At 42.6% G+C, this 16,674-nt stretch overlaps 1 protein-coding gene across 9 annotated transcripts in view; it reads left to right on the forward strand.

The window, feature by feature from the left end:
- The window catches only part of PRR16 (proline rich 16), a 146,184-nt gene that overhangs the window by 37,414 nt on the left and 92,096 nt on the right, over positions 1-16,674 (forward strand). For 3 of the 9 annotated variants that reach the window (XR_015280949.1, XR_015280948.1, XM_086869042.1), the window contains one exon: positions 14,796-14,983. The exons of the other annotated variants lie outside the window; for them this stretch is intronic. Coding sequence is in view for 1 of the 3 variants with exons in the window: in XM_086869042.1 (XP_086725168.1) it covers positions 14,978-14,983 (6 nt within the window). In the remaining 2 variants the exon portion in view is untranslated. The remainder of the gene's footprint in view (positions 1-14,795; positions 14,984-16,674) is intronic. 9 annotated transcript variants of the gene reach the window in all.

Genomic DNA, 16,674 nt, shown 5'->3' on the forward strand with positions numbered 1-16,674 from the left:
GGGCTAGATACCAGAATGTGAGGTTCAAAGTAATATGAAAGTAATTAAAATAGAAACCAAAAGGTGCTAATTCTCACTAGTGTGAGAACACATTGCATGAGTATTAACCTTCGTCTTCTCAAGAGCTGAATTAGTCATGGAATTTCTCTCCTACAGGTTCATTCAAATATCTCAGAAGAGAGAATGAAGTATTTGCTCTGTCACTTGCTTTGCTCCTTAAAAAAACGAACAAACAAAACCAACCATCCAGCCAAGCCAACAGCTAGCTAGAAGGACAGAATTTTCAAAATGCTAGTTTTAAGTGAAAGGGAGGATGTCACTGTCAGTTGTCTGCGCTTTACCTGGATACAAAAAAAATGTATTTGAAACTCAAATGTTTCATGAATTAAGTGTACACCATTGCTAAATCCCTTACTTTTTCAGCTCCTCAGAGTATAATATAAACTCTATTTATATTTGAAAACAGAGAATTGTGACCTTTAGAAAAACCTGAGTTCAAGTAGTATAAAAAATTGTATTAAAAATGGAAGGTTTGCTGCAAATACAGGAAGAAAGGCATCCACTTTGGAAGATGATGTTTACATAAAACCCCAAAATGTTACACTGGTATTTCTATGGTAATTAATTAACATCATGCCAGGGGTAATCATAATTCAAATGACTTGTATGTTTCCTTTCTAACTGCTGTATTTTGTTCTTTTTAATACTTGATGACTTTCATCTAGCCAACAGCCCTTCTGAAGATATTTTTGGTGCAGTACTTGATGAAAATAGATCAGTCTTTTTTGTAGAATCCCCTTTAGATTTGTATGCGTTGTTTTCTTTTTCCACACCTCTACAAAGACTTTTCTATAAATTGTCTCAAGAGCAAATCAATAGCACTGTAAGATTTATTTTTTTTAAAGTATATTGTGACACACTAGATGCAATCTCAAGTGCTTGTAAGTAATGCTGATTTGAGGAGACCAATAGCAGAGAGTCAGCATAGCACAGAGTCATTAGCACAATGTTGTATTGCAAAAGGGAGTGCTGTACACAAATTTCTGAAGTAGTGGAAACTCCAGGTAATTATAAGCCTAACTTGTGTACTATAGAAAAAACCTTCAACCTAGAAAAACTCTTCATGTAATCATAAAAAGCATCTGTTATTTCCATTTCTTTTAATTTAAAACAATTGGATCATAATTTTAGAGGTGGCATGCTGTTTTTTAAACTGGAATGGTCCTTCGATGTCACAGTGATTTTTTTTTTTAATAGGTAAAACCAGTAAGTAAAACCAAAAAGGTCTGGTACCTGGCATTATGGTACCTGGAGGAAAGCCATTGTCTGTAAGGAAAGTGAGTACTTGGCGCTGGTTTTTCTTGCTATTGCTCAAGGCATGAGAAGGTTTAAGGGCAGCTTCTTCCTTTTGCCCAGCACTGGAATAAGAAGTCACAAACACAGGTCTTCTTCACTGGGGAAGAGGGTTGGGAGGTTGGGGAGTGTCTGGTGGAGGGACCTGCTTGCAGTGCAGTCAGCCAGAGGGTTAGACCAGTCTGCCTGAGGCTTCAACCTGAGGATCCACAGTCTCTGGCACAGTCCCTGTGCCAACACCTCCGTGTCCTCCTGGGGAAATGTTTTCTTACAGTCAATCCCAGGCTGTCATGTCCCGGTTCTTGCAGTTGTCTATTTGGTCTATACTATTAATGAAAAATATGGTCTGGCAACAACAATGAAAATCCAGTATTTATATCACCAGAACTGAACTATTATTAAATGGACCTAATAAATTTAAGATATTAAGGAAGAGTGGGTTTTTTTCTGCCTTGACATCCACTTACATGCATACATTGTCCTCTGATACTCATTAAATAATTGCAATACTTAGAGGGTTTCTGCTACTTTCAATGAAAACATCACAGCTTGATCTAAGCATTAACTAACATCTAACAACAGGAGTTGACAGTGCAAGTAGGATTCTTAAATGTGTTAAGAGGGAGTTTGAAACTCTAAAATGTGAAAGTGGTTAGAAATAACTGATTTGGAACACAGTGTCCAATTTTAGGTTGCTTTTCAAAGTGGAAAAGATGGAGAGACTAAGAGGATCAGCTAAGATATAGAGCCATTAGAGTGTCTAGTGTGTGGTGAAATTTGCTACATATGAAAGTGGAGATTACACATAAAGAAAATGCTGATCAGGATTTGGGTGAAACATACAGATTGTGAATGCTTATGAAAATGAATGGGTCCTTTTTCTTCTGTTATACAAAGTGAAATTATTATGAATAGAATTATTTATCTGTATTTCTGGTCTGCCTCTGTGGGTCATTGAGAAGAAGTTACTAGGCAGGTATTTTATTTTTGGTGCTTTATTTATTTAATTGATTTATTTATTTGGTCTTCCCATATATGACTAGCTGCTGAATCCAAAAACAACTAGGTGTATCAGTTTCTGTGATCCACGTCATAAATGGAGGACTGTGTGGTACTGTGAAAAGCAGAGGTTCTCTAAAAAGCAGGATTTTTCTCTTCTGTTCAACATACTTATAAAATTGTATCTGAGAGCAGAGTATCAGGTAAAATATGATCAAGCGTGGCATGTGCAATGCACTACGGAATGGTACCGTTACAAACATTAAATCTTTTTTGTACATTTTAGCAACACTGAAAGCACAAACTACAGTTTTTGACCATTATGCCAGCGTTGATCCGTACATCACACATTAGCCACTTCCTAGACTTGTCATGAAATCCACTTTCTGGGCTCTTGCATGGTTTTTAAAACCTGTGAAGCTGCTCTGGGTGCTGCCTGTCCTTGCTGCATCCTCTGGCTGTGCCCAAAGGCCTCTGTCTGTCACCTGCAGAACCACAGCTGCCTCTGGCTGCAGGGTTGTGGGGTAACCTGTGGGCAGGGAGCTTGGAAGGGGCTGGCTATCAGGTCCTTGCTGCAAGGAGCTGACTAGGGAGGGAAGGAGGGAGGGAGCCTGCACAGCAGCAGGCAGCTTGAGCCCCCACTCATCACTCAGTCCTTCCAGGAGAAGGTTTCCTTCAAGCTGGTCCCAGTCTTACCTGCCCTTCACTCTCCTGTCATGCCCTGCTGTGAAGAGTTCAGCTCCCTGGCAATCGCTCACAGGCACTGAGGCAGTTTGGTGTTCCTGGAGCTGACCCCCTCTCCAGGCTGAACCAGCCCTGGTCCCCTGACCTCCCCTCACAGGGCAATGCTTCAGCCACAATCATGTTGGTGTGCCTCCCCTTAGCTGTGATTTATCAATGTTTCCTACTGGTAACACTCCCCAAACTGGACTCAGTAGTCTAACAGGTGCTGAATAGAGGCAAAGAAATCCTGTTATTTTTATACAAGATGTGGTTGCCTTTGCTGTCCACTATTTCAAGCTTCATATCCAAGCCATTGATAAATAATGGACTTTCCTGAAGGTGCGCTGAAGATACGTGGTTCAAATGCTCAAAGCACTGGATTAAAACAATAGATGTACCAAACTCAGGTTGGCAACTTTTTTGATGATTATCTTTTTACTGAGGCTATGAAAATGTGATTGAATTGGAGTAGTTGTTCAGTTTTCCTTCATACAGAATTTGTGTTAAGCTCACGTAAGCAAACAAATAAATAACAAAAAAAAAACCCTCTCTAAACCTGAGAAATCTGTGGTTGTTATGGATTGGGTCATATTTAGGCCAAAGTAAAAAAAAAAAAAAGTCCATTTTAGTTCTCATTCTACAAAATGTCAGATAAATATTGCACAAATCAGTAGTTTTCACAACTTCTGTTCCAGTTTTCCCCTTTGTGAATACTTAGATTCTGTATCTGGGGGTTTTGTTTGTTTTTAATGCAGAAACCTGTGATTTCTGCATTGCATGCTCTGTTTTACTAGTGTAAGAGAGGTTAATAATAAAAAAGACTAGGAGAAGCACATGGAGCTGCTATGGCAGGTATCTCACACAGAGCCAGACCTGGCAATGGGCCAAATCCACTTTTTAAAAGTTCCGTCTGGTGCCAAGAGTGGGTGAATAAAATATTTTGGTCAACTATGAGATCCGTAGGAGCACGTTAAGAAGTTGGTATTTCATAGAATCATTGCGGTTCAGAAAGACCTCCAAGGTCATTGAGCCCAGCCTTTGACAGAACACCACCTTGTCAACTAAGCCATAGCACTGACTGCCACATCCTCTGATTTCTTGAACACTCACAAGGATATTATCTACTCCACCTCCCTGGGCAGCCTGTTCCAGTGCTTGAAATGTCATTTCTCGACTTCAAAAGCTGTCAGTAAAAATACTAAGATAGCCTTTGATGTCTTTGTTGTTAATTTTACACTTTCTTGCTTGTTGTGGTATTTCTTCTGAATATTAAGATCTCCTGTGAATATCGAATACTAATATATCTAGGTTGTTCGGGTGTTTATTCTGTTGGAAGCTGACTGCTTTTTCTCTCCTTTTAGGAGTATAATAATACTCAGTACTCAAATGAGATTTTCAATGTCGATGGTTTTGTGGAGTCATTAGAAAAACAGCTAAGAGAACTGTGTAAGAAGAGATGAAGTTGGATTCACTTTAAGTGCAAGACATGAAAAAAATTGGAATGCAGCATTGTCAAATTCTAATGTTTTCATTTTACTTCTCTTGAGAGGCTTTAGATTCATGACTGGATCACTAGTTTTGATTTAGTTTCCAGAGGTAAAATTAAGTCTTTGAATAATTTAGTATGCAGAGCATCTTGCTAAATTTTGGCTGCCATAACCTCCCTCTCAAGTGAATTTTTGTTACTACTTTTATTGAGATCACCAGTGGAGCATTTTTCAGAATTTTACTGTAATTTACTTAAAAGTCACACAAATATGTACCTTAATATTATTTTATATACAACACAGTCACCTGTCTCATCTTGTGTTAGCATAGCCAGACATAGTGGAAAACACAGTATTTAAGTGTGGATTGATGTGTCTGGTATGCTTGTCATTTGTTCAGAGGCAGTGCACAACTGAGTTAGATGTTAATAAACTAGTTAGAGTATTTCCATCTTCCATTGTCATAGTCAATTCCATTTCAATAAATCCCTTTTTTAAAACTTAATTATGAGGTTTAAACCAGGAAGTGAAGTCCTTTTAATGTAGCAAAAGATACCTAAATTCTTCTCTGCAAGCTGGAGAAAGCTGCTCTTGAGTAATTTTCAGGTAGCTCTTATATTTGTGACTGCTGTAAGTAAAAACAAAACGCCATATTGTATGTTTAAATTATTTAGTGTGCATGTTTATGACAGTAGTGTTCAAATGGATCATTTATACTCAGTTTGGAGGGGGGCATTGATGCATAAAATGTAATGCTTAAACAGTACCGTTATTAGCACTTATGAAAATGTTTCATTTACAGAATACAGCATAATAGGCATTTTGAAGGTCTGATGCTTTTCCTGTGCTGGTAATCCTGATTAAAGTAGCATAAGTAGGAATTGACACAAGCTGGTGTAGTCCATTATACCAGTAATCCATGGTTTAAGCGTTCCTAAGATCTTGTGCACGTTGATTCTAAGGCACGTAATTGAACCATCGTGTTAGTGCTCCACAGAAAGATTTAATTTTGTTGTTTTCTATGAAGTTTATTTTTTGGAGTCCTTTGGAGAAAAAGTTTTACATGGTAACTGAAAAAAGTATTGTGATTAAGCAAGGACTCTAAGTAACTGGAAAAACCCCACAGATAAATAATCTCTGGTGTATTTTGCAACCATTAAATAGACGTATATTGTCTATTAAGGCATAGATTTTATTTTTCAAGCAATAAAGCTTTTGTATAGATTAATAGACTGATAGAAATAACTTACAAACACCTATTAAGATTATCTCAAACTGTTGCACCTAATCACCACAAAATGAAGGGAGAACTGAGTGAAAGTTAATTGTACTTATGTTAGTATTTGTAACCCCTGTAGTTTTAGGTGTTGAAAATATAGATGCTGATTTTCTTGGGCAGTTTTAAAGGGAAAAAAAAAAAAAAGCCAGCTCAAAAATAAAGCAGATGGATTGATTAAAATTCAGTTTGTTGGCTTATCATCACATACTTCAAGCAAAGTTTTGTGATCCTTATAAAACAAGAAACTTCTTGACTGAAATCTGAAAAACATCCGTCACAGATGACAGAGCCTGAGAATTATTTTGTTATGGGAGACACAAAGATTTAGAGAAGGTCTAGTAGGAGGTGTTGACTAAACCTCTGTGATATATATTCACTAGACATGGGAAAGTAGGAAGCTGTTTGATATAAATGATGAGTTGGAAGTAAGATTTTGCTCTGCAAATTTGCTGATAATGACAGCCATTTCAGCTGCTCTAGCACGTGTGGACAGAGGGTGGACAGATCTTTCCAGATTCAGGGAGGGCTGATTGAAAGTCAGTATAAATGATCATATAAAACCAAAGTGCTTGAAGGGAGCAATTCTTTTTGAGAGCCACCTAAGGGGAACAGAGGTGGTGAATGTTATTTTGGATTTATTGAGGACAAATACACCAGTGAAGTGAACTCTGATTTGCTGAAGAAAGGGCAATTTTCTTTTGATAGATGACTAGCTGTTGATAGCATTTAAGACTGATGGTGCAGATGTTTAAAAAAAAAAAAACAGTCAAAAAGTACCTTTGCATTTTGTTTTTGCAAACTTGAATTCCTCGTAAAATGTGTAAAGTTTTTGTTTTAGAATGGCTAAAGCATGAACTCATAAAAGAAAAGATTGAAGTGAGAGTGAGGAATTTGGACTTGTCAGTGAATAAAAGCAATGTGCATTTAAAGAAATGTCACCATGTTGTGTCATTGCATCTTCAACTGATTTCCATGAGTTTAATATAGATTTTTTTTTAATTGCTACTTTCTCAAGGCAATTCTGGCTTTTAGTACAAGGCATTACAGTGAAATCAATCATTTATTTAGTTCTACCAATCTATTACTCCTTTTCCTAAGAGCCTGCAAATCAAAGGATAGAGTGTTTTATAAAGAAATATTGTAGCAATAAAGAGCAACTTCATGCATTTTTCTGGCTGAAAGTAATTTGGACTTTTAAAAATGATACACTGATACCACAACCAGGCCATGTGCTTGCAGTATTTCATTTGAGAGACAACTTACAGGAACTCAGCTGCTGGAACAAAGTGTTCATTGCAAAAAAACTGAGATAATTTCTTCTCAGCTACAGAGATACCTATGTGGAAGATACAGTGTTTTTAAAAAAAAAAAAAAAAATCTTTGCATTGCATTTTACTAATGAATGTTGAACTGTAGTTAGCAGTCAAAATGTCTAGTCTGATTCTTCAACTAGTTAGCAACTTAAAGATAGATACATGTTATAATCTTTACTGATATGTGTGATGATTTGATCCATTGCATACCTTTTCAGAGCTGTTTAAGATCACTCCTATGAAAAATTCATGTTGAAATTATAGTAATTTACCAGACATTTCTAGAACAGTGATCGGATTTTTCTGAGCAGCCTAGCTAGAAGTTGAGCAAGGATATGGTATCATATGAAAATTTTTATACCCAACTAGAAAAGATTATGTGGGAGAAATATGACATGTGTGTAAGTTTTTGGGTTTTTTCTGCAGGTAAATACTGCAGTTTTCTGTTAAATTTGAGAACTGCCCTTTCTATTTAGCAGAACAAGATGTTATATATATGGCAGAATTTAAAAGATCTTAAAAAATTACAGGAGTACAGTCACTTCAGGTCCCTTTTCCCATACAGGACTGAAATATGGGTAAATCTAATGTCAAACCCAGGCCAGTGGTGCATCTCCAAGAGAGAATCAGCTGAACTGCAGCTCCATCAGGTGGTTGTAGGCAACTGGCATGGATTTGAGAACTGGGCCAAACAGTTCTATGAACAGATGCCAAAACAGGAGGCTGACAAAGGGCAGTCAGAAATAGTCATTACATGGAGGAGGTGATACTAGTGTAAATCATAGATTGCAAGTTAGAAATAGATTTTCTTGTTTTCCATGGGGTTTTTTTCCTTCCTTCCTTCCTTCCTTCCTTCCTTCCTTCCTTCCTTCCTTCCTTCCTTCCTTCCTTCCTTCCTTCCTTCCTTCCTTCCTTCCTTCCTTCCTTCCTTCCTTCCTTCCTTCCTTCCTTCCTTCCTTCCTTCCTTCCTTCCTTCCTTCCTTCCTTCCTTCCTTCCTTCCTTCCTTCCTTCCTTCCTTCCTTCCTTCCTTCCTTCCTTCCTTCCTTCCTTCCTTCCTTCCTTCCTTCCTTCCTTCCTTCCTTCCTTCCTTCCTTCCTTCCTTCCTTCCTTCCTTCCTTCCTTCCTTCCTTCCTTCCTTCCTTCCTTCCTTCCTTCCTTCCTTCCTTCCTTCCTTCCTTCCTTCCTTCCGCCACTTCCTTCCTTCCTTCCTTCCTTCCTTCCTTCCTTCCTTCCTTCCTTCCGCCACTTCCTTCCTTCCTTCCTTCCTTCCGCCACTTCCTTCCTTCCTTCCTTCCGCCACTTCCTTCCTTCCTTCCTTCCGCCACTTCCTTCCTTCCTTCCTTCCGCCACTTCCTTCCGCCACTTCCTTCCTTCCGCCACTTCCTTCGGCCACTTCCTTCCGCCACTTCCTTCCGCCACTTCCTTCCTTCCTTCCTTCCGCCACTTCCTTCCTTCCTTCCTTCCGCCACTTCCTTCCTTCCTTCCGCCACTTCCTTCCTTCCGCCACTTCCTTCCTTCCTTCCTTCCTTCCGCCACTTCCTTCCTTCCTTCCTTCCTTCCGCCACTTCCTTCCTTCCTTCCTTCCTTCCGCCACTTCCTTCCTTCCTTCCTTCCGCCACTTCCTTCCTTCCTTCCTTCCGCCACTTCCTTCCTTCCTTCCTTCCGCCACTTCCTTCCTTCCTTCCTTCCGCCACTTCCTTCCTTCCTTCCGCCACTTCCTTCCTTCCTTCCGCCACTTCCTTCCTTCCTTCCGCCACTTCCTTCCTTCCGCCACTTCCTTCCTTCCGCCACTTCCTTCCTTCCGCCACTTCCTTCCTTCCGCCACTTCCTTCCTTCCTTCCGCCACTTCCTTCCTTCCTTCCGCCACTTCCTTCCTTCCTTCCGCCACTTCCTTCCTTCCGCCACTTCCTTCCGCCACTTCCTTCCTTCCGCCACTTCCTTCCTTCCTTCCGCCACTTCCTTCCTTCCGCCACTTCCTTCCTTCCGCCACTTCCTTCCGCCACTTCCTTCCTTCCTTCCTTCCTTCCTTCCTTCCTTCCTTCCTTCCTTCCTTCCTTCCTTCCTTCCTTCCTTCCTTCCTTCCTTCCTTCCTTCCTTCCTTCCTTCCTTCCTTCCTTCCTTCCTTCCTTCCTTCCTTCCTTCCTTCCTTCCTTCCTTCCTTCCTTCCTTCCTTCCTTCCTTCCTTCCTTCCTTCCTTCCTTCCGCCACTTCCTTCCGCCACTTCCTTCCGCCACTTCCTTCCGCCACTTCCTTCCGCCACTTCCTTCCGCCACTTCCTTCCGCCACTTCCTTCCTTCCGCCACTTCCTTCCTTCCGCCACTTCCTTCCTTCCGCCACTTCCTTCCGCCACTTCCGCCACTTCCTTCCGCCACTTCCTTCCGCCACTTCCTTCCTTCCTTCCGCCACTTCCTTCCTTCCTTCCGCCACTTCCTTCCGCCACTTCCTTCCTTCCTTCCTTCCTTCCTTCCTTCCTTCCTTCCTTCCTTCCTTCCTTCCTTCCTTCCTTCCTTCCTTCCTTCCTTCCTTCCTTCCTTCCTTCCTTCCTTCCTTCCTTCCTTCCTTCCTTCCTTCCTTCCTTCCTTCCTTCCTTCCTTCCTTCCTTCCTTCCTTCCTTCCTTCCTTCCTTCCTTCCTTCCTTCCTTCCTTCCTTCCTTCCTTCCGCCACTTCCTTCCGCCACTTCCTTCCGCCACTTCCTTCCGCCACTTCCTTCCGCCACTTCCTTCCTTCCGCCACTTCCTTCCTTCCTTCCGCCACTTCCTTCCGCCACTTCCTTCCGCCACTTCCTTCCGCCACTTCCTTCCTTCCTTCCGCCACTTCCTTCCGCCACTTCCTTCCGCCACTTCCTTCCGCCACTTCCTTCCTTCCGCCACTTCCTTCCGCCACTTCCTTCCGCCACTTCCTTCCTTCCGCCACTTCCTTCCTTCCTTCCTTCCGCCACTTCCTTCCGCCACTTCCTTCCTTCCTTCCTTCCTTCCGCCACTTCCTTCCTTCCTTCCTTCCTTCCGCCACTTCCTTCCTTCCTTCCTTCCTTCCTTCCTTCCTTCCTTCCTTCCTTCCTTCCTTCCTTCCTTCCTTCCTTCCGCCACTTCCTTCCGCCACTTCCTTCCTTCCTTCCTTCCTTCCTTCCTTCCTTCCTTCCTTCCTTCCTTCCTTCCTTCCTTCCTTCCTTCCTTCCTTCCTTCCTTCCGCCACTTCCTTCCGCCACTTCCTTCCGCCACTTCCTTCCTTCCTTCCGCCACTTCCTTCCTTCCGCCACTTCCTTCCGCCACTTCCTTCCTTCCGCCACTTCCGCCACTTCCTTCCTTCCGCCACTTCCTTCCGCCACTTCCTTCCTTCCTTCCGCCACTTCCTTCCTTCCTTCCGCCACTTCCTTCCTTCCTTCCTTCCTTCCTTCCTTCCTTCCTTCCTTCCGCCACTTCCTTCCTTCCGCCACTTCCTTCCTTCTGCCACTTCCTTCCTTCCTTCCTTCCTTCCTTCCTTCCTTCCTTCCTTCCTTCCTTCCTTCCTTCCTTCCTTCCTTCCTTCCTTCCTTCCTTCCTTCCTTCCTTCCTTCCTTCCTTCCTTCCTTCCTTCCTTCCTTCCTTCCTTCCTTCCTTCCTTCCTTCCTTCCTTCCTTCCTTCCTTCCTTCCTTCCTTCCTTCCTTCCTTCCTTCCTTCCTTCCTTCCTTCCTTCCTTCCTTCCTTCCTTCCGCCACTTCCTTCCTTCCGCCACTTCCTTCCTTCCGCCACTTCCTTCCTTCCTTCCGCCACTTCCTTCCTTCCTTCCGCCACTTCCTTCCTTCCGCCACTTCCTTCCTTCCGCCACTTCCTTCCTTCCGCCACTTCCTTCCTTCCGCCACTTCCTTCCTTCCTTCCTTCCGCCACTTCCTTCCTTCCTTCCGCCACTTCCTTCCTTCCTTCCGCCACTTCCTTCCTTCCTTCCTTCCTTCCTTCCTTCCTTCCTTCCTTCCTTCCTTCCTTCCTTCCTTCCTTCCTTCCTTCCTTCCTTCCTTCCTTCCTTCCTTCCTTCCTTCCTTCCTTCCTTCCTTCCTTCCTTCCTTCCTTCCTTCCTTCCTTCCTTCCTTCCTTCCTTCCTTCCTTCCTTCCTTCCTTCCTTCCTTCCGCCACTTCCTTCCTTCCTTCCGCCACTTCCTTCCTTCCTTCCGCCACTTCCTTCCTTCCTTCCTTCCTTCCTTCCTTCCTTCCTTCCTTCCTTCCTTCCTTCCTTCCTTCCTTCCTTCCTTCCTTCCGCCACTTCCTTCCTTCCTTCCGCCACTTCCTTCCTTCCTTCCTTCCGCCACTTCCTTCCTTCCTTCCTTCCGCCACTTCCTTCCTTCCTTCCTTCCTTCCTTCCTTCCTTCCTTCCTTCCTTCCTTCCTTCCTTCCTTCCTTCCTTCCTTCCTTCCTTCCTTCCTTCCTTCCTTCCTTCCTTCCTTCCTTCCTTCCTTCCTTCCTTCCTTCCTTCCTTCCGCCACTTCCTTCCTTCCTTCCGCCACTTCCTTCCTTCCTTCCGCCACTTCCTTCCTTCCTTCCGCCACTTCCTTCCTTCCTTCCGCCACTTCCTTCCTTCCTTCCGCCACTTCCTTCCTTCCTTCCGCCACTTCCTTCCTTCCTTCCTTCCGCCACTTCCTTCCTTCCTTCCGCCACTTCCTTCCTTCCGCCACTTCCTTCCTTCCGCCACTTCCTTCCTTCCGCCACTTCCTTCCTTCCTTCCGCCACTTCCTTCCTTCCTTCCGCCACTTCCTTCCTTCCTTCCTTCCGCCACTTCCTTCCGCCACTTCCTTCCGCCACTTCCTTCCTTCCGCCACTTCCTTCCTTCCGCCACTTCCTTCCGCCACTTCCTTCCGCCACTTCCTTCCGCCACTTCCTTCCTTCCTTCCGCCACTTCCTTCCGCCACTTCCTTCCTTCCTTCCTTCCTTCCTTCCTTCCTTCCTTCCTTCCTTCCTTCCTTCCTTCCTTCCTTCCTTCCTTCCTTCCTTCCTTCCTTCCTTCCTTCCTTCCTTCCTTCCTTCCTTCCTTCCTTCCTTCCTTCCTTCCTTCCTTCCTTCCTTCCTTCCTTCCTTCCTTCCTTCCTTCCTTCCTTCCTTCCTTCCTTCCTCCACTTCCGCCACTTCCTTCCGCCACTTCCTTCCGCCACTTCCTTCCGCCACTTCCTTCCGCCACTTCCTTCCGCCACTTCCTTCCTTCCGCCACTTCCTTCCTCCCCTCCCCTCCCCTCCCCTCCCCTCCCCTCCCCTCCCCTCCCCTCCCCTCCCCTCCCCTCCCCTCCCCTCCCCTCCCCTCCCCTCCCCTCCCCTCCCCTCCCCTCCCCTCCCCTCCCCTCCCCTCCCCTCCCCTCCCCTCCCCTCCCCTCCTGCCTGCCTTCCCGCCTGCCTTCCCTCCTGCCTTCCGTCCTTCCCGCCTGCCTTCCCGCCTTCCTTCCCGCCTGCCTTCCCGCCTTCCTGCCTGCCTTCCCGCCTTCCTTCCTTCCTGCCTGCCTGCCTGCCTGCCTTCCTGCCTGTCTTCCTGCCTTCCTGTCTTCCTGCCTGCCTGCCTTCCTGCCTTCCTTCCTGCCTCCCTTCCTTCCTCCCTCCCTCCCACCCTTCCTCCCTCCCTCCCACCCTTCCTCCCTCCCGCCTTCCTGCCTGCCAGCCTTGGATCTATCAGAGCAAATCCACAGGAGGCCGCCAAGATGATCAGAGGGATGGAACACCTCTTACATGATGAAAGACTGAAAGAATTTGGGTTGTTCAACCTGGAGAAGAAAAGGCTTTGGAGTCACCTAATTGTGGCCTTGCCTTTCCTGAAGGAGCTACAAGAAAGATGGAGAGGAAAGCCTTACAAGACATGTATTGACAAGACAAGGGGCAAGTGGAGGTCTTACAATGAAGCAGAGTAGGTTTAGATTAGAATTTAGGAAAAAATTCTTTACTGTGATGGTGGTGAGGCACTGGAACAGGCTGCCCAGAGAAATTGTGGATGCTCCATTCCTGGAAGTGTTCAGGGCCATTGTGGATGGGGTTCTGAGCAACTTGGTATCATGAAAGATGTCCCTGTTCATGGCAGGGATAGAAACTAGGAGGTCTTTGAGATCCCTTTCAACCTGAACTATTCTGTGGCTAATACATGTTGGTAAATCAAACCTGGGCTGGAAATTCAGGCCCTCTCATTGATATTTGAAATTTTAACTTTGCAACAAGTGAAACAGAAGTGTTGCCATCATTTGATTGACACCATTTCCAAAGGCATCTCATGTTCTCCTGCCTGTTTCCTCTGAGATTTAATTTCTCATAAAAGCCTTAATTTTCATTATAATAATATCTGGTCATTAAAACGGACACAGGGTACTCAGGAATATAAAAATTGAAGAATAAATATTAAATGAAAAGGAAAATGTCAGTGTGGATGTATTTGCTGAATCTTCCTAGCTCTACAAGTGAAACAACTAGGAAGAAAAATGTAGATAGTGCCTGTGTGCATCTAGAGATGCCCAGGTTAGTTGTCTGCACAAGAAAACTACTTATTCTTTCTGCTACACTGGTAACAGATATTGAAAGAGCTGAAAGAAGCTTGGCTAGAAAGGGAAGTAAGCTGAAGAGAAAAGCTTCTTGCTTGATTTGGGAGGGGTTTGTCTCTGTTTTTAGCACAGGAGTGAAAACTGCTGCCTGTCATTGTCTCACTTCAATCTGAGCAAATTGTCCCTGATTGGTAACCCCCTAAGCAGTTATGAGTACCCTAGTGGTTTGTATTGAATAAAGTTTAAATATGGTAAATTACAAATGTTCCATATTTTGCTGAAATTAACAATGATCAGGAAGAGTCAAATTCTGTTGCAATATAAGCTTGCAGGAAAGAAATCTAAAATTTAGGCTTCTGGTTCTTGCTGAGAGAAAATACTTACTATTTGGAAGAAGAAAGATGCTTAATATCTGATTTCTTAACTTTATAAAGAAATTACTTGAGTATATCCATTTCATGTAAAAGAAGAAGAGAGATCATTGTGCACTAATTTGTATTTCTCTATGCATGATGTCATGATTTGCTTTTATTGTTCTTTGATGCTTTTGATTAACTTTTCGATTAACCTGATTATGTTTAAAGACCGCTTGTGGAGAGTCATTTGATCAAGGATGGAAAAGGAAAAATGGCTTCACAAGCTATGGCTTGAAAAGGCAGCTCAGTTAATTTTTACAAATAATATAATATAATATAATATAATATAATATAATATAATATAATATAATATAATATAATATAATATAATATAATATAATATAATATAATATAATATAATATAATATGATATGCTATGATATGATATGATATGATATGATATAATATAATATATAAATTATATTTATATGTAAATTGTATATTGTACAATTTACTTAAACTTCTCAATTTTTCTTAGAAAATTGATGTATTTTGTATTTGGTGGTATGTTTGTCTGAACACATTTCACTGTTTGTGACTTGTCAAAGTGAAAATTTAAAGTTTTTCATATTTCAATGTCCCTCAAGGTATTCTGCCTCTGTGTGTGTTTTGAGCACATCTTAGTAGATGTGCTATGGATGCAAAGTCACTGGGTACAGAAGTAGCCACTAAAGAAAATACAGATGCAAAGACTCTGATGTATCATGGATGCTCTTTGAGCTCTATTTATTTGTGTTTCTCTGGCAGCTCCTGCAGTGTAAGCCTTGATCTCAGGTTTTTCATGCTCTGTGAAGAAGTAGCATTTGTATGCGTGAAGGGAGCCTCATGACCTCTGTGCTCTGCCCTGCTGCACGGAGTAGATAGGAAGCTGCTACAAGCAAGAAACCACAGACCTGAGTACTTAAGCTCCTTGTGTAACACTTCAGGAGATGCAGGTACATTTAAGTAGGGATTGCAACAATCAGCAGATGGGACAGGGCTGAACTTGTCAGGAAAAAATGCTTTTGGTACTGTGTGGGTTTTAATCTTGCCTCCTGGCCATTGGTAGGATGTCCGGCTCCTTCCTAGTGTGAGTTATTTCTTTCACAATCAGCAGAGGCATCACTTTATTATAGAAAATGTCAGGAAGTGCATGGGAGGTGGTGTCTAAAAATAACAGTGATAATTGCTTTCTGCTGGTGGGAGGATTTATTTTGGAACACAGCGAAAAGAGGAAAGAGCGGAAAGGCTGCAGCCGAGGGAAACCACGGTAGGCTTTAGCCTCCATTTTGGTGTTGTCTCTCATCTACTGCAGATTTTCAACTCTGATTGCTTATGTTTGTACTTGGTGTAAAGATTCCTAGCGCAGATACCTGATCAGCCTCTGATGAGATGTTTCTGCCATTGTTTGATTAAATGAGCACTTTACCTCACCCATGGATCTAGAAGCCATGTACTACTGGTGGCTGGGGAAGCAGCAGGCTTATTAAGTGCAAAAACCCCAGATGGGGTAATTTAATCAGAAATACTGTGAGGGAGGAAAGTTGGTGGAAAATTGGTAGATCGGGAGATACATGTCCTTTTTTAGTCACCAGCATTACAGGAGAAATGGTTGAGTCTGATCTGCTTGAGTCCAGTGCTACAAAAAGACAAGACTGCAGATAATTACCTAGTCTAGTGCTTTAGTGCCTGAAAGAGTAAAACTGAATAAAACTTGAGAATTTTGGCTCAAGTGAACATATGTGATAGTGAAATATATTTGTATATTGAGATGCATGTCTGTTGATGTTTAAGGATCACCAAAACGGCAAAGCATTTCTTTCTGTATTGTTAAAGTATCTGTTATTTCCTTCTTAGTCCTTAATGATAGTACCTTTAAGATGATGCAGGTCTGCATATTTATCAATATCAAGCTGTGTTTGCCAAAATTTAAATGTGTTTGAGGTACATTTCTTGCAGCATTTACAGTACATATTCATGCACAAAGTCTTAGAAGCTTAGCTCAAGTAGTAAGCAAAATTGTAGACTTTCTCACAAAGAAATTTAAAAGAATTTCTTTTTTTGTGTTGTACTCAACATATTTTCTCAGATATGTTCTCCTGAAGGAATTAAATAATTTAGTTTTCCAATTCTGAAATCAAAAGGGAAGGTAAGAGATGATCCTTTCCCCTTTCTATGCCGGATCAAAATGACGTCTTCTGTGAATTTCTGAAATTATATAGGCTAAACAAAATACTGAGTTGATCTCAGTCTCAGTTGGTTTAGTGTTCCATTGCCCTTACTGTTACAAAGGTTTCTTAATGAAGTCCTCTTAGATGCACTTTAAGCAGATTACTTTTTCTCCACTTCTTAGGTGTTTAGTGGCTTTATTCACTCCAGTTTTCCTTGCAGGGACATCTGTCAGCAGCTTTGGAAAACGCTTCTCAAACATTCCAATCCCTTTTTCTATTTTTCAATGTACTGTGCTGGGTATATGCAGGACTGGTAGGAAAGAGAGCTGTAGGAAAGAAAGGAAGTAAACATCAGAAAAGCATAAAAGAAGATAGTGAGGTGGAGATTGCAGTCTTATGGGGCTTAGTGGCTGATCATTCGGCATAAAGAATGGGTAGTTTGGATGACATCGAGATTTATACTCATTGGGAATTGT

This window comes from Cyanistes caeruleus, chromosome Z, assembly GCF_971803275.1.
Source record: "Cyanistes caeruleus chromosome Z, bCyaCae1.hap1.1, whole genome shotgun sequence".
In the NCBI taxonomy this organism is placed as follows: domain Eukaryota; kingdom Metazoa; phylum Chordata; class Aves; order Passeriformes; family Paridae; genus Cyanistes; species Cyanistes caeruleus.